The sequence below is a fragment of the Peromyscus eremicus genome, chromosome 5 (assembly GCF_949786415.1).
Source record: "Peromyscus eremicus chromosome 5, PerEre_H2_v1, whole genome shotgun sequence".
NCBI lineage: Eukaryota > Metazoa > Chordata > Mammalia > Rodentia > Cricetidae > Peromyscus > Peromyscus eremicus.
The window spans coordinates 98,326,705-98,350,039 of record NC_081420.1 but is presented as its reverse complement, the minus strand read 5'-3'; the positions used below and the strand labels follow the sequence as shown (position 1 = coordinate 98,350,039).

Genomic DNA, 23,335 nt, shown 5'->3' with positions numbered 1-23,335 from the left:
TGTATATGTCCAAGAAAGGAGCATAAACTATCATCTCGTTGGCATTTACTGAATCTGTTATTGGTGTGAGAAAAAGAAGCTTATATAGGACTGTTTTTAGGATGTATATTGTTAATGATGCATACAAACAGATTTCCTTAGTGTATGTGCCAGTGTCCTGTTCAGTATTCTGGAAGCTACTCTTATTAGAATGCACAATATTGCATTAAATAAACCATTCCTTCAGATTTGAATTCCTCCCCATAAAATGGAGAGGAATGAGCAGGAATCTTCCCTAACCAGTCTTTCTAAGCTGTTGTTGCATTTGACTCAAGTAATAGCTGCAGTTACTTTGAGGGATCACCACAGTCTCCACCTCTCCTGTTTTTCCCGGTGGGCAGATTAGTAAGATTGTCTTTTTTTTAGTAGAAACTAGTTAATACATTTTGCTAACCAACCTTCCCTCCCTTCCTCTCCCCTTTCCTTCCTTCTTTTTACTGGGAATTAAGCCCAATTGACACTGAGCTGTACTCTCTATCCCCTAAGTGACTTTCTTGACTTGAGTCAATTGAGGGCAGGATAGATACTGTTAAACTTAGCATTGCGTTTATAGGAGTCTTTACGTTATATGACACTGTTGGATGTATTGATCATCTGACTCAGGAATGATTATCAGAGATGGAAGCCCTTGTCTGTTTTTCAGTTCCCCAGAATTCCACTTACATTTAACTTGTGTGATAAATTCCTATTAACTATTATCTAATTGAAAGCATTTCCCCCTGGTGTCTGGCAATATGTGAACAAAGAGATGGGTGAGCTTAAAGTTTCTCATTAATTCACTAGTATGTACTGGAAAGCCCCAGGCAGTTCATAAATAATAAATCCCATTGTCCAGCCTCTTAATTTTTCTCGTAGATGAATTAGTTGGTGAAGTTCTTTTATAAGTTTGGTTGCCCTGGCTTACTTGAAATAAAATGTTTTGTCCTTTTATTTTTGTTTTTATAGGCAGCACTGTGTGCTGTTCATGTCATCAGGAAGGTTCCTGAACTTATGGAGATGTTTTTACCAGCAACAAAAAATTTATTGAATGAGAAGAACCATGGTAATGTGATTTGGATGAACTCATAAAGTTCCAAGAAAGGAAGGGTCAGCCTTGTGTCTCAGGGCTGTACAGTTACCATAGATAGGGCTTGCCTGCCAGAGCCTAGCTTTATAGTTCAATGATTTCTTCATAGTAAACCTACCTTTCAGTTCTGGTCCTGTCTTAGGTTATTAATGTTCAGTATGATGTACAAAAGATCATATTTTCAATTTTCATGTAAAAGCCCTCTGATTTCTTGGCTATTTTACAACAAAAAAACAATTTTTTTTTTTGCTATCATGTGCTAGGAGTATAAGATTAGCAAGAATTCCGGTGAGTTATTTCTAACCGGAATCTGTAGTGTGCATTCAGATATCTTTATAGAAAGCTTGAGAGGAATGAAATGGATTGTGACTAGGTTTTTTTCTCCCTCAAACTTTTTGTTCTTATCTTGAAGTCAATGAAATGAGTTCCAAGTAAAGTTTTATGTCCTAAATACTAAGAGGAAAAAAATGATACAATAGATTTAATTTGATTAATTTAAACCAAATTTAAATTAGTTTAAATCTGTGCTGTGCCTGGGATGCTCAAAACAAGTGTTGAACACATGAAGGTTTAGGTAGGTCTGTCATTTATTACTTAGTGAAAAGTCTTTAGAGATTCTTTTTACTGACTTTGGGACAAACAAATTTACTTGTTCTTTGTGTTTTGATCCATTTTATCTGAGAATTTAGTATCTTACTAAGGTTTTTTGTCTAGGATTATCTGTCATTGTCGCTAGTAGTGTATTACATAAGCATGGAGAAGGAAAGGTCTAGTTTACACTAACAGAGCGTGGGTGTTCTAGATGGACAGACTTGTTCTTGGCATTTTAACTGTTGGGAAGCAGCAGCTCCTGCTGAGTACTCTTTCACAGTGCTTTGATTCTGGGGGGATTGAAAAGCAGGAGTAGCAAGTCTCCTTCTGGAGTGAAGCCTTGTTCTCTGGAGCTGAGTAGGCCCTCATTTTTGCTTCCCTTTGGCCTTTTTTTCAGGTGTCCTCCACACGTCTGTAGTCCTCCTCACAGAGATGTGTGAGCGGAGCCCAGACATGCTCGCACATTTCAGAAAGGTAGGTGCCTTCTGTGTGCCTTAGCCTTTGTTGATTGAAAGATGATTTTCCTGAAAAGTACATGTTTTTGTTTTTTGGGTTTTTTTTTTTCCACTTAGGATTTTCTTTTGAAAGCAAGCTGTGAAGCTGAGTAAAGGATTTGACTAGCCCTGCTGTGTGGTAGGGCTGGGAGCCAGATTTAGGCAAATAAGGGCTGGCACTAGTATAGTGTTTTTCCTTTCAGAATAGAAGTCTTTCCTTGTTGTTGGCAGACAAACTGCTCACGTGTTTTATCTGCTGCTTTCACAGTGAGCCAGGAAATGTAACCTGAGGTCAAATTACAAACAGGATTTTTTTTTTAAAAGACAGGTAATATTTCTTTATTAAGGTGAAAACAACAAACAGAATTTTTACTTTTGTTACTTTATTACAGTGTTCACTTGAGGTCATTGAGTCCTGTGATAGCCATACCTTTTTTAAGCCCTCCCCCTCTTTTTTTTTCCTGAGACAGGGTTTCGTATGTAGCCTAGGCTGTCCTGGAACTTGCTCTATAGACCAGGCGGGCTCAAACTCAGAGATTCGCCTGCTTCTTCCTCCCAAGAGGTGGGATTAAAGGCGTGCACCCCATTTTTCATAGCATTTTAAAGTAGGCAGTTTTATTTCTCCCTTTACTTAGTGAGAAGGTTACTGTTCTTTGTATAGTTACATGTAATGATTTCCATAGAGAAGGTTGCTGAGCACTCCACAAAGAGTTCATTTTGTATTCGATCTATTGACAGCTTTTTTTTTTTTTGGCCTCACTCTCCCTTAGATGTTCATGTCTTGATTAAATTAATGTAAAATAGTATGAGACCCGTATCTGTCCCTAATGCTTGCTTTGTATGTTTTGTTCCTGTTGTCTGTTTGGAATCCTGCTGTATGTTAGAATGAAAAGGTAAGAATTAACCCTATTTCTAGATGGTGCATGCTGGCTTTAGGTCTTAGTAGCTTTTGTGTGTCCATCCACAAGTGTGCCTTTTAAACTATACTAATGCTGAAGCTGTGCTTAATACTGTGAATTATTTGTTTGAGCATTTTTTGGCTAACTTCCTGGTCCAGTTTCTGTCTTGTCACTTAAACTCCTGACTCCAAAGTCAGCCTTGGATTTCAGTTGCAGCCTTCCCTGAGTTGTAATCCTCCTCCTGTATCTTACCTTCATCTTCCTGGGAGAGACTTTGCTCATGGCCATTCCGGGTCTGTCTGGAGCCTTTACACAAAACACTGCTTCTTTTTGAAGTAGACAGTTTAGAGCCATCTGTGGGCAGCTCATACTTGGAAAAGCTCCGCGTACTTCTGAGCTCTCAGTTCAGACTTAGAGCTTTTATTCCCCTCTCCTGGGACTTAATCCGAGAAGCTTTGGGATATTGAAAGGATTTAGAGGTGGAGTACCCGGCACCAACTGACTTTCATGGCTGCAGCTTCCCCTCTCTCACCCTCTGTTATTTGTCCTGTCATCACTTTTAGCAACTTGGCATTTCTGTCTGAAAAATGAAGCTGGGTTCCGAGAACTTGTATGCTGAATACTTAGACCTGTGCTTTCTGTCCCAGGACAGTCTTATGCAATGTACTGGCCTTGGCAGCAAGTACAACAATTTCTGAATTTAGTAGCCCAGGGAAAAAGGACTTCTCCAAGAACTAAACCAGATTTTAAAAAGTGATTAGGGTTGTATGTACACAAAAGACTGTGGGTAGTGTGAAAGGCGAGCTGTTTATCTTCACACCACAGTCAACAGATTTACTGAGACTTTATTTACAGTTTACAGATCTCTATAGCTTAGACTTATTAGTCTTATTCTTGGAGTTGTCCAAATTCATTTTGGTTTTGATGATTTAATGAGTCACTAAATTCTAAAGGATTATGGCTAACTTAAGTTCACATTATGTTCTCTTGCTTTTTATAAGTGGCCTTAATGTTTTGAGTGTTTTGGGTGCATGCCTTGAGTGTAGCTTGGCATTTTATTTTAATATCAATACCTTTCTAGGCTTGGGGAGTAGAGAGGGAACAGCATAAACACAAGGAGGAAAAAGAACGAGTTGCAGTAGAGTTGGCTCTTTCAGATGTCCTACAGAAAGATGCAGTGTTTGTACCCTTCCTTATTTAGTTTTAGGTAATAAGAGCTGCTCATCTAGTTAATTCATTGGTGTTTTCATTTGGAACCTGGGAAAATTCACCTGTGGCAGACATTTTTGAGTAGGGGTTTAACATGAAGGAATTGATCAACAAAAAGGAAGTGAGTGCTCATATTTATTTGAAAGCATCTGTAACTTTAGATTGACAGTAATAGTTGTCTCTCTGATGTGGACCTAATGAAGGAAGGACAAAGGAATTCGTGATTATGAGGGATGTATAGTCTCTTTGGTAAGATAAGAAAACTTAATTGAGTGCTGGTATGAAATTGTGACAGAATTCCATCACATGAGTAAAGAGTAGGGCCTTGGTATCTTAGGTGTGCTTTCTTCATCTCTCTTTTCCATTTGGCTCATGTTGGTCACTTTGGTATTTCCTGTTGCTTTTTGGGATACATGACTAAACCTATCTTCAGGGGAGAGACTTTTTTTTCCCTTCTATTTGAGGTGTGGTATGCTTTTTATTTTAATAAGATCATTGGTTAATGCTTTGTATGACTTTGTTAGAATGGATAAAAAGGAACTTTTTTCCTACCCAAGAGTTTCAAGTTCTCTAGCAGTAGAGTTCCAGTATACCCCATAGGCCTGTTTTATCTGGTTCCCATAAGCTCTTGGAGCACTGTGATTTCTAGTGTCTTTACAAATAGAACTCTGGAGGAAAAAGACCTGGCTTGTTTTCATCCTGGTAAAGCACATGTTACTTGTTGGGTTTTCACCCAAGTATCCGAGTCAACCGTCTTCAATACTATATTTGTAGCAGAAGAAATTTCTTCGACTCAGATCCTTGCATCATTATTCTAAAGCAAAGAATCTGCTTATTGAAGAGATAGTCTTAGGTATTCACTTTTTGTTGCTGTTGTTGTTTTGATGCATCTTTCTTTTCTGCAGCTTGTACCCCAATTAGTTCGTATTCTAAAGAACCTCATCATGTCCGGATACTCCCCAGAACATGATGTTTCTGGGATCAGTGACCCCTTTTTGCAGGTGAGGTTCAAAAACATTTGGATAAATGTCATTTGAATGCAGTGCTTCTGAAAAAAATGTTTCCTTCATCTTAAGTTTATGTAGGGTACAAATTTGGTAATTTATTAATTCTATTAATAAGTGCACCAAGACCAAATAAGTATTGTATTTAATTAATAAAATGACCATGTAAATGTAAAATTTATCTGATACTTAGGTACTTGATTATCAGTTAAGTAGCTAAAGGATATGGGGCCATGAAAGGTGGATTATCTTACAACTTAATTTAATGTAGAAGTGTGCATGAATTCTTTTGAAAAGTGTTTAAAATACTTGTGACTTCTTTCTGATCTAAAACTTCATCTGAATTATCTGAATTTCATACTGAGTGAGATTTGTTTGTGTCAGACATAATTTGTTGACATTTTTGTATTTTGCATGTTAGGTACGAATTTTGCGGTTATTAAGAATTTTAGGACGAAATGATGATGATTCAAGTGAAGCTATGAATGATATATTAGCCCAGGTGAGTTGATCCAACTTGGAGTATATTATTTTCATTTCGTGCAGCAGAGAGTAGAATGTGATTATTAGGGTGAATAGTTTCTGTTTCCTCCTTAGTGAGTGACTGTCATCAAAATATGTCTTGTTGCCACTAGATACTTTTTGGAAGTGTGGTTTGTCACTTGTGCGCTCTTTGTCTTTTCAGGTTGCCACTAATACAGAGACTAGTAAAAATGTAGGGAATGCTATTCTGTATGAAACGGTTCTGACTATCATGGATATTAAATCAGAGAGTGGATTGCGAGTAAGTCTTTTTGAATCTTCTTTTCCTTCTAAACATTTTAATTAGAGTGATTGAATTGGGCTTCTTCAGCACTTTGGAAACAGATTCCATTTGGAACTTTAGGAAGGATTGGTGTACCAATGCATAGTGCTGTGTTTTCTACGCTTTAATCTTGAGGAAAATAGTAGAGCTCGGAAAACTAAGGCAGGGTTAGCTCTAATGCTATTGTTAAGGAAACCTTTCAAAATAAGCTTTTATTAGAGCTACACCCTGAATTATACCTCATTATTTAAACAAGTCAGAGGTACAATATTGAGTAAATTTATTTAAGGAGTATACCTATAGAGCAAGAGACTCAGGCCGCCCCAGCAGTATGCAGAGAGGGAAATGTTAGCTCCATAACGTGCACATTTGCCCATGAAGTCTCCTTCCAGAGGAAAATACTTTCTTGTGATGCTTTGTCTGTGGTCAGACAGCATCTTGCTGTAGGATGTAGACTGAGCTGGCCTGGAACTCCTCTGTAGTGTAGATTGCCTTCAGTTTCTTGATTCTTTTGCCTTAGCCTCCCAGTGCTGGGGTTATAGATGTGCTCCACCACATCCAGCTCTTTTCCCCCAGTTTCACTTAACTTTGAAATAATTTTATATTTTTTAAAAAGTTTTTTTTTTTTTTTTTTTTTTTTGTAATTAATTGTGTATATATGCATGTGCTTGTGGTAAGAGCAGTGCCTTTGGAAGCCAGAAGAGGGTGTTGGATTCCCTGGAGCTAGAATTACAGATGGTTGTGAGCAGCCTAATGTGGGTGCTGGGAACCACGTTTGGATCCTCTGGAAGACTAGCAAGCACATGCTCTTAACTCCTTAGCTGTCTCCTGCCCCTGAAGCCTTAGAGTTCCTATATGTGCTATGCCCTTTATTTAACTTTTCCTGATATAATATCTTGCAAATGTATACGTCTTATGAAGACCAAGAAAGTAACATTGACATTCTACTATTACATAAATTCTAGACTTGATTCATATTTCGCCAAGTTTCCACATGGTATTTATTTTCTGTTACAGGATCCAATCCATGAGCTCACGTTATATTTAATTGTCACTTTTTTTTTTTTTTTTATCCTGGTCTGTTAGTTTCTCAGTCTCTGTTTATCTTTTGTGATTTTGACACTTTAGAAGTATTGACCAGTTGTTTTGTTGAATGTAACTCAATTTAGTCTGTCTGATATGTTTTCATAATTTTATAGATTAAAGTTATACTTTTCTTGGCAATTCTTTTCCACAGACTTGATGTGTCCTTTGCAGCTGAGCATACAAAGTAATACATACTAGTTTTCTTACCAGTGTGATACCAGCTGGGTGTGCCTCCTCCACCCCTGTTCTATCTATAAAAATTCATTTATTTTATTTTTTATGTGGATGAGTTTTGCCTGTATGTATGGATATGCCCCATGTACATGCCTGGTTCCTACGGAGTTTGGAAGAGGGTGTCACATCACCTGGAAATGGAGTTATGGACAATTTGTGAGCCATCATGTGGGTGTTAGGGATTGAACCCAGGTCCTCTACAAGAGCAACAAGCTATTAACTGCTGAGCCATTTCTCCAGCCCCATATGCTGGGTTTCTTTAGTACTGTAAAGTTACTATCTTAACTTTTGTAATTAAAATTTTTGGGAGGAGACCCTTTGAGCCTGTGCAAATGTACTTACAGGCTTTTGCCAGTGAGTTTTGGTATCCATCAGATGTTCTTGTGTATAATAATTGCTAGGATGATATTCTAATATTAGTTTCCTATTTCCTTCATTTTTTCCCCTCATTAAATGATGAAAGTTCTGTGGAATTCTCCCTATAAATTCTCCCCATTTGTTCATCAGTCCAAATCAATTGTTAATAATAGAATTGCTAATCCAAAGCCTTTAAAGAAACATACTTACCACCTTAATAATGTACTAGGTCAACTTGGAGCAAGGTCTTTTTCTCTCCTTTAAAGCAAGAGCAGCATCATATATATTGTTCTCTACTCTGTTAGATAACTTTCTTATTCATAGATTAAGACCAGTTTTGTGTGTGTGTATATGTGTTTCCAGTTGTGGTAGAACATATGTAACAAAATTTACCACTTGAATCATATAAAGATGTAGTAATGGATTTAGTGCTTTTACATCGCTTAGTAGTCAATATTGCCTTCTTTGTCTAGAGCTTTTTTGTCTTCCCAAATTTTTCTGTTCCTTATCCCCCCTTTTTTAATTAAAATGTTATTTAAAATGATTTTATTTTATGTGTATGGATGTTTCTATTGCAAATATGTCTGTGTACCACATGTGTATCTGGTGCCTGCGGAGGCCAGAAGAGGTTATCAGATGCCTGGAACTTGATTTGCAGATGCTTGTAAGCCACCACTGGGTCCTGGGAATTGAACCCAAGTTCTCTGGAAGAGCAGCCAGTGCTCTTAACCTCTGCACCATTTTTTCAACCCCTCCTCTCCCTGCTTTTTTTTTTTTTTTTTTTTTTAAAGAAAAGGATTTATTTTGAAAAATCATTCTTTAGAAACCACCATTTGTTGGATTCTTCTCAATACCTCTGCAAAGATACAGAAAGAAAGAAAACAACAAAATGGGTTGGGGATGCAGCTCAGTGGTAGAGTGTTTGCTTAGTGTGTGCAAGGCTTGGGTCCCATTGCTTCAGCAGAAGAGAAGAAGAAATGTTCTATTTTCTTCCCTTCTAATCGGTACTCTTCCTTACTCACTTAATATTTTACTTCCAACACCAGATATGGGGTGATAGCTTCAGTGATCACCAGTTGGTATTCTCTAATGTAATTCAGTTTAAATATTCTGTACCTGGGTCTCACAGATTGAAGGCTTTAGTTCCACAGGCCTATCTCCCACACCAGATGCTACTTATATGACTGGTATTTTTAACCAGCTAGCTGTAATTCTAGGTTCCTAGAGTGGCTTACAGAATTAAGAGTTACACTTAATTGTTCTTGTTTATGGTAATGGATACTCAAAGGATACAGATGAGTATATTGCAAAAACATAGGAGGCAGAACATATGGAGAGGGGTAAGAAACATTCCCCACACATGTACCATCCTTCAGAAAACGTCATGTGTTTAGCTACCCAGAAGCTCTTAGGAACTCTGTTCTTTTGTTTTTTATGGAGGCCTCATTATGTAGGCATGATTGATTAAATCATTGGCCGTTGGTGATGATTATAACTCTCAGCACTTTTCCTTTCCCAGGATCTTGGGAATGGGCTGAAAGCTCCAACCCTCCAATAACATGGTTGCTTCCTCTGACAAACTAGTCCCATCCTAAGGCTATGCAGGAGTCCATCAAGAGTTACTTCACAGCATCTAAATGTGGAGATCTAAATGAGTGATTGCTGTTCCTGCAGAGGACTAGAGTTCAATTCCTAGCACTTTACCTCCAGGGAGTCGAGTGCACACATACATTTTAAAAACAAATCTTTTGAAAAAAGCTATGTGAGATTTAGGAGCTGTATGCCAAGACATTGACCCAGAAATGGGTCGATGACAGAGGTTATTTCACAGTATCATATTATCTTATATGAATGCAACCATATAGTATTTGTCTCTTTGCTTGTGTCTTTGTTTAGCATAATGTCAAGGTTCTCTTGAGTTTTGTCGCTGTCAGATGCCTTTCTTGAAATGCCTACATAGGACTCCACTGTACACACCAGTAATCTATCCAGCAGATCTGTTAGTTTGGGTATCTAGGATGTCTCCTATCATTTGTTCCTTGCTGATACTGCTCCAGGAGACTTTCTGTATAAGTTTGTACAGTTATATTTATCAGAAAAATTTCTAGGGTTAAACTATTCAAGTAGAGTATTTGTTTGTCTTTCAGTTTCAAGATCTCAGTTGACTTTACTATCATTCTAGAATAGGGTAACATTCTGTAAATAGAATAAATTTTCATTATGTCTTCCAGTAATTTCAGTATTACCGCTGAAATGGAATGTTGTTTTTAAAAAGAATGAATTTATTTTGTGTGTGGACATGTGCGTCTATACATATCCACTATTGTGTACATATGGTGGTCAGAGGACAGTTTGAGGGAATGGGTTCTGTCCTTCCAACATGGGATCTGGGACTTGAAATCAGGTCATCAGGCTAGGTGGCAGGCACCTTTATCTGTTGAGCCATCTTTCTGGCCCCTGAAATGGAATGTGATTTTAAGAATTTGCTTTTAGATAATTTTTTTTTTTTGCTAATAATCTATAGATAACTAGCTGCCATCTTTAAGCAGCTTCTACCTAGAAGCTAGAAATTGATTCTTTAGAGTTAGAAAACAATATAAGTGTGTAATTTTTCTAGATTAAAAAACAAAACAAAAAACCTGTGCTATTTCTCTTTAGGTTCTAGCCATAAATATTCTCGGTCGATTCTTATTGAACAATGACAAAAATATTAGGTAAGTCAGCTAAAAAATTTCCCATGTCTTCAAATTATAAAAATTAATATTTACAGAGTGATTTTGCTCAAAATTATATGTGTATTATGTATTATATGATCTAGAATTTGAAGTCAGAATTCTAATTTTAAGTTTTAAAATTGCTGTTTTGTAAAGAATTTGAGGATTTCCTTTACCGCTTAATTTTTACATTAACTTATAAGGCAAAAACAAACATCTTACCAAGGGCCAATTGGTAAACATTTTAGGCTTTCTGAACCACAGGGTTTTTGTAGCAACTACTCAATGCCATGGCTTTGGATCGTAAACTCAAATTGATTTTTGGGTGGGGTGGGGGGCTTGAGGGTTTCTTTGTGTAGCTCTGGATGTATTGGAGCTCAGTTTGTAGACCAGGTTTGCCTAGAACCTGTCTCTGCCTCAAAAGTTCTGAGATTAAAGGTGTGCACCACCATGCCCAGCTTTAAACTCAAATTTTTTTTTTTTTTTTTTTTTTTTTTTGGTTTTTTGAGATAGGGTTTCTCTGTGTAGCTTTGCGCCTTTTCCTGGATCTCGCTCTGTAGACTAGGCTGGCCTCGAACTCACAAAGATCCTCCTGCCTCTGCCTCCTGAGTGCTGGGATTAAAGGCGTGGGCCACCACCGCCCGGCTCAAATTTTTATAGAAGCTGTTTTGGTACTGGTAAAAAAAAAAAAAGAGCAGAAAACATTCAAATGATAAAATTAAAATAATTTCTTCTTGTCCTTTGGGATAAGGCAGTGTGAAAAAAGCATATATAATTACTGTGTTTTTTACTTTGGAAGATTTAGAAAGAGCTGAGTCGGTTACTTTTAGAAGTTTAAGTGGATGTTATTGTGAAAGCAAGGCTAATCCAAAGCCTCTCCAACTTGTCACTACTATTTAGATTCTGCTCTTCTCCCTTGACGGATGTTACTCCATATTCACTAGTTCTGTGTTTACCTTGACCCTTTGAAGATGCATACATTTCCTTATCTATTAGATGTCTTTATTATTTAGGCAGAGGGAAAACATCTTGAGTTTTATATTTTAACTTGGTTATTGTGAAACTTTATTTTCTGTAGATATGTTGCTCTGACATCTTTGTTAAAGACTGTGCAGACAGATCATAATGCTGTACAGAGGCACAGAAGCACAATTGTGGACTGTCTAAAAGATCTGGATGTCTCAATAAAGAGGTAAGAAAGAGACTCTTTCTCTAGTGTGGTTAAGCGAAACAGGTTTTTTTGATAAATCTGTCTCCTCCATCAGTTTGATAAATTGTGGTAGTTTTGAGTCAGGCATTTAGGGATTTAGTCATTGTGTTTAGAAATGAGCTGTTTTTTTGTTTGTTTGGTTTTGTTTTTAAAGTAAAGATTGGCAAGGGAAGTTTCGGTCAGTTAAAGAGACCCATGGGAAATACTGAAGTGTGCACTGAAAGAGCTCTCAGTTCTGAGGTAGAAGAATTGGTACAAATACGTTGGGCCCAACTTCACTTGGTAGAGGTGCTGTGTTATGTGTGCTGGGGGATGAAAAGAAGGAGTGATCCATCGGCTAAGTGTCTTACCACTGTGCTGAAACTCAAATTGCTGACAGCGCACTTTTTCACAGGACCTAATCTCCCAGAATCCTGGAGGCAAGTGAGTTTCTTAGAGTAGTACAATCACCAGGCAGTTGACACTCTGAAAAGACACAAAATTTCTTTGTTCAGTGGAATCTGGTGGCTCTCGAAGAACTGTGTGATTTATAGTTAGCTTTAATATACTTTTGATATGTGTTCAAATCTAAAACAAAGGAGGTTTAAAGTGATCTCTGTAGTTATTCAGTAAACAAACATTTATTTATACAGAAAAACATGCTAAGTGTTTACAGGTAAGAGCCAGATTTAGTAACATGAGCTTTCAGGAGAGCTTTGCAAAGGGTTTTACGGCTCCTTGGTTGTTTATCACAGTAAGCCAATGAGAAGTAGTTCTTCCTATGTCTGATTAATAGACTTGTAAAAATATAGTCACCAAGGGATCAGATGATGTACCCTACACTTCGGCCCTTGAAAGGGGCAGTTCTGGAAATAGAAGTCCATTTTCTCACTCTTATTTTTGTTGTTTCTCTGTAGCTTAGGGTTTTGATTAAAAATGAAACCTGTGTTTGACAGAAGCTATAGCAATAAGAGCTGCGACTCAGCCAGATTGTTTCTCATCGCAGCTCTATGCTTCACAGACTAGATCCTTTTCCCTACCCTTCCAGGACATTGGTTGCCTCCTGTGTGATGCAGGCAGAAGGCCACCCACTTCAGAGGCCTGTGCAAGACTAACTGTGTTCATGTATAAAAGCTACCTTAACATTTTATGAGAATGATTATAGCTTTGAGAGTTTAATTGCTACTGCTGTGTATTGGTCAATGTGGAATCATGTACTTAACCTAATTGTGACTTTTGAAAGGCATCATATGTCTGATATTTTTGCCCAGAGACACGTCTCAAATAGTTGAGGTTGACCTTCAACTTGTGATTCTATTGTCTCCAGCTCCTAAGTGCTGAGATTACAAGCATGTGCCATCATTTTGGCTGTGAACAATATTTACATTTTGACCAAACATGAAAAGATTTATATGGAATTTTGTATTTTATACTTTTTTAGTTTTGCCTTTATTACCAAACTTGATAGGAACTTTATTTTATAATTTTTTTTCCTTTTTTATGGTCAGTTTCCTGTTTAGTTTGGTTTTTGTTTGTTTGTTTGGTTGGTTGGTTTTTTGAGACAAGGTTTCTCTATGTAACTAACAGCTCTGGCTGATCTGAACTTGCTCTGTAGACCAGGCTGGCCTTGAACTCACAAAGATCCGCTTGCCTCTGCCTCCCTAGTGCAGGAATTAAAGGCGTGCCCCACCACTGCCCAGTTTGTTTTTCATACCTTTATAAAATTTTTTTATTTTTTGATATTATAATGCAATATAATTATATTTATAATATAATTATAATATAATTGCCTCATTTCCATCTTTTTCTCCCTTCAACCTCTCCCATGTACTCCTTGCTCTCATTTAAATTTGTGGCCTCTTTTTAATTATTGTCACATATATATGTGTGTGCATGTACATATATGTATACATATGTATACACACATTCCTAAATATATACATATAACCTGCTCAGTCTGTATATTACTTGTATATATATGCTCTCATTCACATTTATGGCCTCTTTCTCTAATTTGTTGCATATATATGTGGGTGTATACATACATTCCTAAATATATAAATGTAACCTGTCAGTCTGTATAATGTTATTTATGTTTATTTTTTCAGGGATAACCATTTGGTATTGGATAACCATTTGGTGTACTCTTCTCTAAGAAGACTATTTTTCCCTGCTCTCAGTATTTCTTAGTTCTTTGTTTAGGGTTGAGGCCTTCTGTGCTTTCTACTACATTAGCATATCTGTTGGTGTCCTATTTGTGTTTTGGGGAGTGGTTCTCTCTATGTAGTTCTGGCTGGTATGGAACTCATTATGTAGACCAGCTTGGCCTTTAACTTGTGATGGCCTTCCTGCCCTCTTTCTCTCAAGTGCTGGAATTATAGGCATGAACCATCATGCCTTGCTTCTATATTCTCTCATTAAAATTTTTATTAATTAGTTTAAAAATTCTTTGGAGTAAGGTCTCACTGTGTAGCCCTGACTTCCTGGAACTCACTATATGGACCAGGATATCCTTGAACTCGTACAGATCCTCCTGCTCCTGCCTCCTGAGTGTTGGAATCAAAGGCATGCACTATCACGTCTAGCAGGTTTTTTTTTGGTGAGGGGGTTGTTTTTGAAGACAGGGTCTCTCTAGCCCTGGCTGTCCTGGAACTCACTATGTAGACCAGGCAGGTCTGGAACTCAGAGAGACCTGCCTGCCTCTGCCTCCTGAGTGCTGGGATTAAAGACATATGCCACCACTGCTAGATTATTTCTGTTTTTTTTTTTTTAAATTAGATATATTCATATGTGTCTGTGTGGGGACAGTTCTTAATGGCTGAACCATCTCTCTAGCCCCATAATCAGTATATTTTAATATTTATTTTTATTACTTTTAATGATGCGTGCCTCCCTCCTTTGCTTCTTTTTTGGGGGGTGGGCAGTGTCTGATGTAGCCCAGCCTGGTCTTGAACTCACTATGGTAAAAATGATATTGAATTTCTTACCTCCTGCCTCTACCTTCCTAATGCTGGGAGCATAGGCATGGCCCACTTTCTTCAGTTTCTGCAGTGCAGAGGATGGAACCAGTGCTTTGAACAGGACTGGCAGTCACTCTAATAACTAGGCTACATCCCAGTCCTATGGGACTGTTTCATGTAAGCACAGTTATGTTACATTTACACAGAAGTAGAGTGCAAAAAGAATATGGTAAACAAATGTCATGTTTTTAAAGAAACAATGCTAAGAGGCATTATTATTGAGTAATAATTTCTTGCCTGTCTTTTGGAGAGTCTTAAGTCTTAGAATTTCAAATATATTTGAAAAATATATTTCAGTCTTATAGAACATAGACTGATGAACTACAGTTACTAGACTTTTCCTAGGTTTGTATTGGTATTTTTTATTATTTATTTATTCACCCTGTCTGTGTGTCTGTCTATCTGCATTTTCATTCATTCATTCATACATTCATTCATTCATTCGTGAGTGAGGCAGGGTCTCAATGTAGCTCAGGCTGACTTTTTTTTTTTTGGTTTTTCCTGACAGGGTTTCTTTGTCTAGCCCTCGCTGTCCTAGAACTAGCTCTGTGGACCAAGCTGGCTTGAATTTACAGAGATCTGCCTCTGTTTCCTGAGTGCTGGGATTAAAAGCATTGGCCACCACCACTGGCTAGGCTGACTTTTTTTTTAGCTCTGTAGCTGATAATGCCATTGACCTACTGATACTTCTGTCTCCACTTTCAAGAGCTAGACTTGTAGGCATGTGCTACCACACCTAGGTTCTCTCCAGGATTTCTGGAGAAAGGTGTTGGGTTAACACAGTATCAGAACTAGCATATGAATACATTTTCATGCTTATCTGGCTTGTAAAGATTGAAATCACAAGATTATGTACATATGCATCTGTCAGTGCTTTTGGTGGGTATGCGTTACATAAATATGCTTTTTTTCCCCTCTGCAAGACGTGCAATGGAGTTGAGTTTTGCCCTGGTAAATGGAAATAATATCCGAGGCATGATGAAGGAATTACTTTATTTTCTGGATTCATGTGAACCAGAATTTAAAGCCGATTGTGCATCTGGAATCTTCCTTGCTGCAGAAAAGTAAGATTTAATTTTTATTTTCCTTGGTAGAAGGTTTTTGGAACTTCCTAAAAGCATCTTTAAAACATCGGACCAAGATATGTTATAGACATGTTTAAGGCATGTAGTGTTTTTCTAGGTCTGAATTATAAGTGATTGTAGCCAATATTGAAATATATTAAGACCAAACAAAATTCCACTTTTGTGAACTTTGTTCCTATATCCATTCTTTAAGCTCGGCTCTGTTATGAAGAGGCAGAAGAGCGTCTGAATTGAAGTTATTTATGTATAAAACCTCAAGTACAAAGTGCTTCTCAGTTGCAGTAGTGTAACTATTCTTTATCTTATTCCTGAATATCTCACTCTGAGTTTAAAGGAACTAGGGTTCATTTTGGGTCTTAACCAGTGTCTAACGAAACTTCATTTCCCCATTTGTGGTATGTGTGCAGTATGCATGTTTGCTTGTGTGTGGGTATGTGCAAGTGGAGGTCCAACGTTGATGTCCAGGATCATCCTCAGTTGCTCTTCCAGCTTATTCATTGAGGACAGTCTCTTAGTCAAACCCAGAGCTCCCTGATTTGGCTAAGTCTCTCAAGCTTGCTCTGGATTTTCCCTGTCTCTGCTTCCTGAGGCTGCCACATCCACCACATTGTATTTATATGAGTCCTGGGGATCTAACTCCGGTTCTTGGCTTTCTGAAGCAAGTGTTGTAACCACTGAGCTATCTCCCCAGCCCTCTTAATTTGCTTTCTTTTTTTCCTGACACTGTGATTTGTCTTCTGAGAAACTGGGGCAAAGTTCCATATTTTCAGTATAGCTACTCCTATTGTAATATTATGGGAAATGTGAGTTTGGTTATATTTGATTGTTCATTGAAATAAATGATGGTTTCTGCTAGGTTTAATGGTGAAACATCTCCAAATAGAATCATTTAACTAGAAGACTTGAAAAAGTTTGTAAAATAGAGTTTTTGAAAGTCACTGGGTATAGTACAGTTTATTAATTTCAGTGTTTTTCACCTTATTTTCTCAGGTATGCACCTTCCAAACGGTGGCATATAGATACAATTATGCGTGTCCTGACAACGGTATGTAGCTTTTTAAGTCAGACTATATACTGAATGTACCTAGAAATGCGGCAATGAAGCCCCTGTTGTCATGGAGGTTGTATTCAGCTGGAAGAATGGAAATTATGTAACTGTAACTGTTGTGGTATTGCTTTGATAAAACACTAGAAGAGTTTGGAGCTTAGAAGTTATAGTCCATCGTAGAAGGAAGCCAAGGCAGGAAGCTAGAGGAGTGCTACTGGCATGCTCAGATTACTTATAAACCAGGACCACCTGAACAGGGGTGCTGCCACTCCCAGTGAGCTTGTCCCTCCCACCCCACCCCTGCTCATCAATCATTAATCAAGAAAATGCCTCACAGACATGCCCACAGGCTAAGCTGATGAAGGCAGTTCCTCAGTTGAAGGTCCCTCCTCCTGAGTGACTAGTTTGTGTCAAATTGACAAATACAGGTTTCATTGTGTTGTCTAGGCTAACCTTCCAATATGTGAAATAATGTCAGATAGGGATAGATGCCGGTGTGCCTAATGCAACTAACCACATGTTATTTTTAGTGTGGTCAGGGGCTGTTTTAGAGAGGGTAACATTTGAGAAACGGGCTTTGTGGAAGGAGGAGCAAGTCATTCATATACCTCAGGGAAATGTGTCCTCATCAAAGGGAATGAATGGTAAGTTCAAAGACCTGGGGCAGCACGCTTGGCCTGCGTGGAAAGCACCAGACAGATAAGTAGTAAAGCCAGTAAAAGGAGAGATGTAAGCAGGAGCCATTCTGTAAAGCTTCCTAAGTGTTTGAATTTTATTTTGAATATGATAGGAAGGTGTTGCAGTTGAATTTTTCCTTTCCACACTAGGCAAGTACTTGATCTTTGAGTTCTATCCTCTATCAGTTATTGCAAATGTTTGAAATGATTATATTTACTTTACAATTTCCGTCTTAGATGTTGTCTTTTCTTGGGCATTCTTATTGGGTTTCTTTTCTTTCTTTCTTTTTTCTTTTTAAACTAGTTAGTAGAGTGTGATGACATAATAAGAAGATATACTGTATGTCATGATGGATACCATAAAGGAAAATATTCTCATTAGTGACAGCATTAAAGTTATAAACTCATAAAGCAAAAGGGAAAAACTGACAGATCGAGAAACTAAGTAGGGAAAACATTGTAACATGACAGTATATTAGTTATCTTTAATACATAAATAAAAATGGGAAAATCTGATGAACAGAGTCATTGGCATTTGAATAGATCACCAAAAGGGAAGGAAACATTTAACAAGTGAAAAATAGACTTACTAGTAAATAGTAAGAAAAATAAAAGCAAAGTATCATTTTTCCCCCCCAGAGCTGAGGACCGAACCCAGGGCCTTGCGCTCTACCACTGAGCTAAATCCCCAACCCCAGCAAAGTACCATTTTTAATCTGTGATACTGTCTCTTTTTGAGACAGGTCCTCATGTAGTTCAGGCTGGAGTTGAACTGGCTTATGCAGCCAAGGCTGACTTTGAACTCTTGATCCTCCATCCTGTGATTATAGGGATATGCCATTATACCTGTACTCATACTTTCTCTTTTTGCTTATAGGCCTTCTTTCTACCATACCTTTTGTTTTTGAGACAAGGTCTCACTGTGTTGGTTAGGCTAGCCTTACAATTAGTTGGAAGAACGGGTCTGGCCAACCCACTTATCTTCTGTTGTACTTTCTAAACCCAGTTTCTAGTGTTGGTTAAAAAAGAAACAGGTAAAGGTGGCTGCCATTGATTCTGGTCACCTGAGTTCAATCCCTGCAGTGCTCATGTTGGCAGAAGAGGGCTGACTCTCAAAAACTGTTCCCTACCTCCACATGCATGCCACCCACAGCCCGCAAGCCCATACCCACACACATAAAATGCATAAAAATGTAATTAATGGTTAAACCAATAGAGATGTAGACCACACTCTTCACTTGATAGTGTAATAAAATGGTGGTATCTTTTCAGAGTGCAGTAGGAAAGAATGCAGTGAAAGGCTTATGTTGTACCTTTTGCTGTATTGATACAAATTTTTAGGCTTTAGCTTAGAAAAATGAAAAAGACAAATGCACAAAAATGTTCATGCAAAAATGTTCCTTTATCCTAGAGGCAAACTGAAAGCAGCTGTCAGTGCACAAATGAGAATTAGTTCAGTAAATTATGATGATTTAGATGCATTTGTTACTGGACATGGTGGCTTATGACCGTAATCTTAGCACTTAGGAGGCTTAAGGAAAAGGACTGCCATGAATTCAACACCAGCCTGCGCTACAGAGTGATTTTCAGGCTGGCTTAGACTATAATGTAAGATCCTGCCATTAGCCAGTTGGTGGTGGCGCACGCCTTTAATCTCAGCACTCAGGAGGCAGAGCCAGGCGAATCTCTGTGAGTTCAAGGCCAGCCTGCTCTTCAGAGCGAGCTCCAGGACAGGCACCAAAACTACATGGAGAAACCCTGCCTGGGGGGGCAGGGGCGGGGGGAGGGGACGACCAAAAAACAAAAATCCCAAAAAAGATGGTGCCATTAAACAAACAGAACAGCAACAGAAAGATACATTTTTTTTGTAGGGAATTTTCTGGGATATGCTAGTTTCTGTTTTGCTAATAAGTTAATTTCATAGAAGACTTAAAGTTGACAAATGTGATTGATAATGAGGAATAAGTACATTTTAACAAAAATCACAATGAATTAGAATACTCATTCCTAGTTTTGGTGAGAAATCAGAGCTCTTAGAGGAGAATATTTTGAAATGCTTGTACTTGTCACTTTTCTAGCTGACTTGTACTCTCTCATGATGACCATGTGGTTTTTCTTCTTTAGCCCTGTAGGAATGTAATGTTAGGATCTTGCAGCAGCTCCCCCTCTCTCACAGATACTGACAGGCACCCTATTGGGACATTGCAGACAGGGTATTGGTATTAAGGTATTGGTGTCATATATGTCCCGCTCCCCACTCCTTCCCTGTCTCCTGCCTAGGAAACAGAGCTTGGGCTCAGGCTCTTCTGTGAACCTCCCTCATCAAAAGGTTTAAGAACTGTCTTAGGGTTTCTATTGTTGTAAAGAGACACTATGACCACAGCAACTCTTTTTTTTTTAATTAAGAAATATTTTTTAATTCATTTTACATAACAATCACAGATCCTCCTCTTCCCTCTTTCTGCCCCTCCAGCCTCCCTCCCCAAACCACCCCCCATTCCCTCTAACCAATAGGTAAGGCCCTCCATGGGGAGTCAGCAGAGCCTGTTACATTCAGTTGAGGCAGGTCCAAGCTTTTCCCCCTGCCTCAAGGCTGTGCAAGGTGTCCCAACATAGGTAGTGGGCTCCAAAAAGCCAGCTCATGCAACAAGGATGGATCCTGATCTTACTGTCAGGAGGCCCCTACACAACTGTCTCGCTTATGCAGAGGGCCTAGTCCAGTCCCGTGGAGGCTTCACAGCTGTTGGTCTAAAGTTCCTGGGTTCCCACTAGTTTGGCCTGGTCGTCTCTGTAGGTTTCCCCATTATGATCTTGATGCCCCTTGCTCATAGAATCCCTCTTCTCTCTATTTGACTGGACTCCTGGAGCTCAACCCGGTGTTTGGCTGGACCATGGCAACTCATATATATATATATATATATATATATATATGATATTTATTTGTTATGTATCCAGTGTTCTGCTTGCATGTATACCTGCAGGCCAGAGAGATCACCAAATCTCATTACGGATGGTTGTGAGCCACTATATGGTTGCTGGGAATTGAACTCAGGACCTCTGGAAGAGCAGCTAGTGCTCTTACCTCTGAGCCATCTCTCCATCTCTCCAGCCCCATTGCTTACATTTTCAAAGGTTTAGTCCATTATCATCATGGTGGACATGGTGGCATATAGGCAGACATGGTGCTGGAGAAGTAGCTCAGAGTTCTACATCTTGCAGGCAACAAAGTCACACTCCGGTGAGTTTAGGAGGGCCAAAAATATTCAAACTACATAGACAGGCTGGGCAGTGGTGGTGGCGCACACCTTTAATCCCAGCACTTGGGAGGCAGATCCAGGACAGGCACCAAAACTACACAGAGAAACCCTGTCTCAAAAAACCAAAAAACCAACCAACCAAACAAACAAAAACCAAAAAAGCAAAAAAAACAAAAACAAAAACAAAAAATCCTACATAGACAGTTTAAAAGGATGACAGCTGGAGAGAAGGCTCAGTGGTAGAGTGCTTGCCTATCATTTATAAGACTGTTTAATCTCAGGTGCCACGCCAAAATCAGCCCGGCAGTGCATAAATGATTAAAATATCTCCCATCCCTAGGTCTATATTATTGATCATATTAGTGAGTACTAGTTTTTAAATAACAGTGTGATACTTTAAGCTTATTTTTGAAAAGTTGATATGCTATGCTAGGGTATCGTTTAGTGGTAATGTTTGTCTAGCCTTTGTGAGAAGCCTATATTTGCCCCAACACTGAAAACAAAACAGAAGAAGGTTGACTGGACCTTTGGTGCTGTGCACAGGCGCCCTTCCTTGCACCCCCAGAGTGAGTGCTCCCCTTGCTCATGGGGTTTTAACAGTGTTGGGGAGTTGTGGAAAACAGACGTGGTGATTTTGTTCCCAGAGAATGCATCTTTTAAAGTTTTAAAATTTCAGAGCTTTACCTAAGTAGAAAAAAAAGTCATCCTCAGGAATTTGAAACTTTCTATTTTGATTTTGATGGCAATTTTTTGTTAGGCTTTGGTTGAGGTGTTTATCAACCTGGCTGTTATAATCATATCTGCTTTTATCTATCTATCTATCTATCTATCTATCTATCTATCTATCTATCTATCTATCTATCTATCTATCTATCTAGTTATAATCATATCTGCTTTTATCTATCTATCTATCTACCTATCTGTCTGTCTGTCTGTCTGTCCGTCCGTCCGTCCATTCATTTATTTTTGTGGCCTTTTTCCAAAACCAGCGATTGGTAAAACCATTTACCTGTACTTGCCAATGCTGCTGGTGTGTTCTAGGATAATTGTTTCTGTTTCCTTTTAGGCAGGAAGTTATGTTCGGGATGATGCGGTCCCCAACTTGATTCAGTTAATCACCAATAGTGTGGAGATGCATGCATACACTGTCCAGCGCTTGTACAAGGCAATTCTTGGGGATTATTCTCAAGTAAGTACTTCATTTTTTGTTACATCATGGAAAAAAATACTCTTTTTTAATCTTATGTTACTATCATTCCACATATAATCTATTTTGAACTTTATAATTACATGATATATAACCTACATTTAATATTTTTGGGGTCAATGAAGTTTCTTGACTTTGCAAGCATGAGGACCTGAATTTTATCTCTTGTACCCTTGTTCATTATTATTATTTTTAATTATTATTTATTACATTTTTGAGACAGGATCTCACTGTGTATCCCTGGCTGTGTAGACCAGGCTGTATCCAAATTTATAGAGATCTGCCTGCCTCTGTTTCCTGGATGCTGGATTATAAAGGGCATGTGCCACCACTCCCCACCTCTGTACGACCCTCCTCCCGCCCCTTTAAAGGCAAGTGTGGCAGCACAGGCTTGTATAATCCCAGTGCTGGTAAGGAGAAGACAGGAGAAACCCTGGGGTTTGCTAGTCAGCCAGCTTAGCCTGCTTGGTGAGGTCCAAGCCAGTGAGATCCTATCTCAAAAACAAACAAGTAAAAATTGGCTGACCCTGGTGTACAAGCAGAAATCCAGAAAGCTATAGTTAGTATCACCAGAACCAACATGAAAGACATAAAAGTGGTCTAGATGGGGTCACCAGAACCAGCGGAAGAAGCGTGAGCGTGGTTGGTGTGCCTGTTCACCTGTAATTCTAGTGCTCAAGTCCCAAGACCCTCAGAACAGGCTCAAACAAGCCTGGTTACCATATTTGTGAGCTCTGTGTTCAGTAAAGAGACCATGCTTTAATGAAAAAGGTGGAGATGGAGGCCTCTACTCACACATGTACACATATACACATACATCCACACACACACATGTGCTCACATGCATACACACATTAGAAAAAGGGTGGACAGCATCTGAGAAGCACAGAGGTTTTTTCTGGCCTCCATATTTACTTTCACACATGTACGTGCACATACACTTAAGCCATTGTATATACAAACGCACACATGTATACCTGTACATGTATAAATGCATGCTTACACAGAGACACACACAACAAAGCATTTGGGAAGATTGAAGGCCTTGACTTTCTTTTGGCAGCAACCGTTGGTACAAGTGGCTGCATGGTGTATAGGTGAATATGGCGATCTTCTTGTGTCTGGCCAGTGTGAAGAGGAAGAGCCTATTCAGGTATCTCTTGTTACTCTTGGTTAAGGAGGGAACAAGATTGTGTTTTTGACAATGGAGTAATGTTTAATGGGGAGTTGGAATGGATTCCTTGAAAGCTTTTTACAGTAGTAGTAGTATCAAGACTGTGTTTAGACATTTTTGGCAAATTTTTGGATTATTATGTGGATTTAAATCCATTGCGGTTGGACTTGGGGGTGTAGT

At 38.6% G+C, this 23,335-nt stretch overlaps 1 protein-coding gene and 1 non-coding gene across 2 annotated transcripts in view; both read left to right on the top strand.

The window, feature by feature from the left end:
• Ap1g1 (adaptor related protein complex 1 subunit gamma 1) overlaps positions 1–23,335 on the top strand; it is a 96,808-nt gene that overhangs the window by 58,233 nt on the left and 15,240 nt on the right. Inside the window, exons 5-15 of the mRNA XM_059264014.1 lie at positions 985–1,081; positions 2,094–2,170; positions 5,204–5,299; positions 5,724–5,804; positions 5,988–6,086; positions 10,443–10,498; positions 11,577–11,690; positions 15,631–15,771; positions 16,783–16,837; positions 21,841–21,963; positions 23,045–23,134. Of these exons, the coding sequence (XP_059119997.1) occupies positions 985–1,081; positions 2,094–2,170; positions 5,204–5,299; positions 5,724–5,804; positions 5,988–6,086; positions 10,443–10,498; positions 11,577–11,690; positions 15,631–15,771; positions 16,783–16,837; positions 21,841–21,963; positions 23,045–23,134 (1,029 nt within the window). The remainder of the gene's footprint in view (positions 1–984; positions 1,082–2,093; positions 2,171–5,203; positions 5,300–5,723; positions 5,805–5,987; positions 6,087–10,442; positions 10,499–11,576; positions 11,691–15,630; positions 15,772–16,782; positions 16,838–21,840; positions 21,964–23,044; positions 23,135–23,335) is intronic.
• On the top strand, positions 12,008–12,093 carry LOC131912144 (small nucleolar RNA SNORD71). Its single transcript, XR_009379550.1, has one exon. It is a non-coding gene; the product is annotated as a small nucleolar RNA SNORD71 (small nucleolar RNA).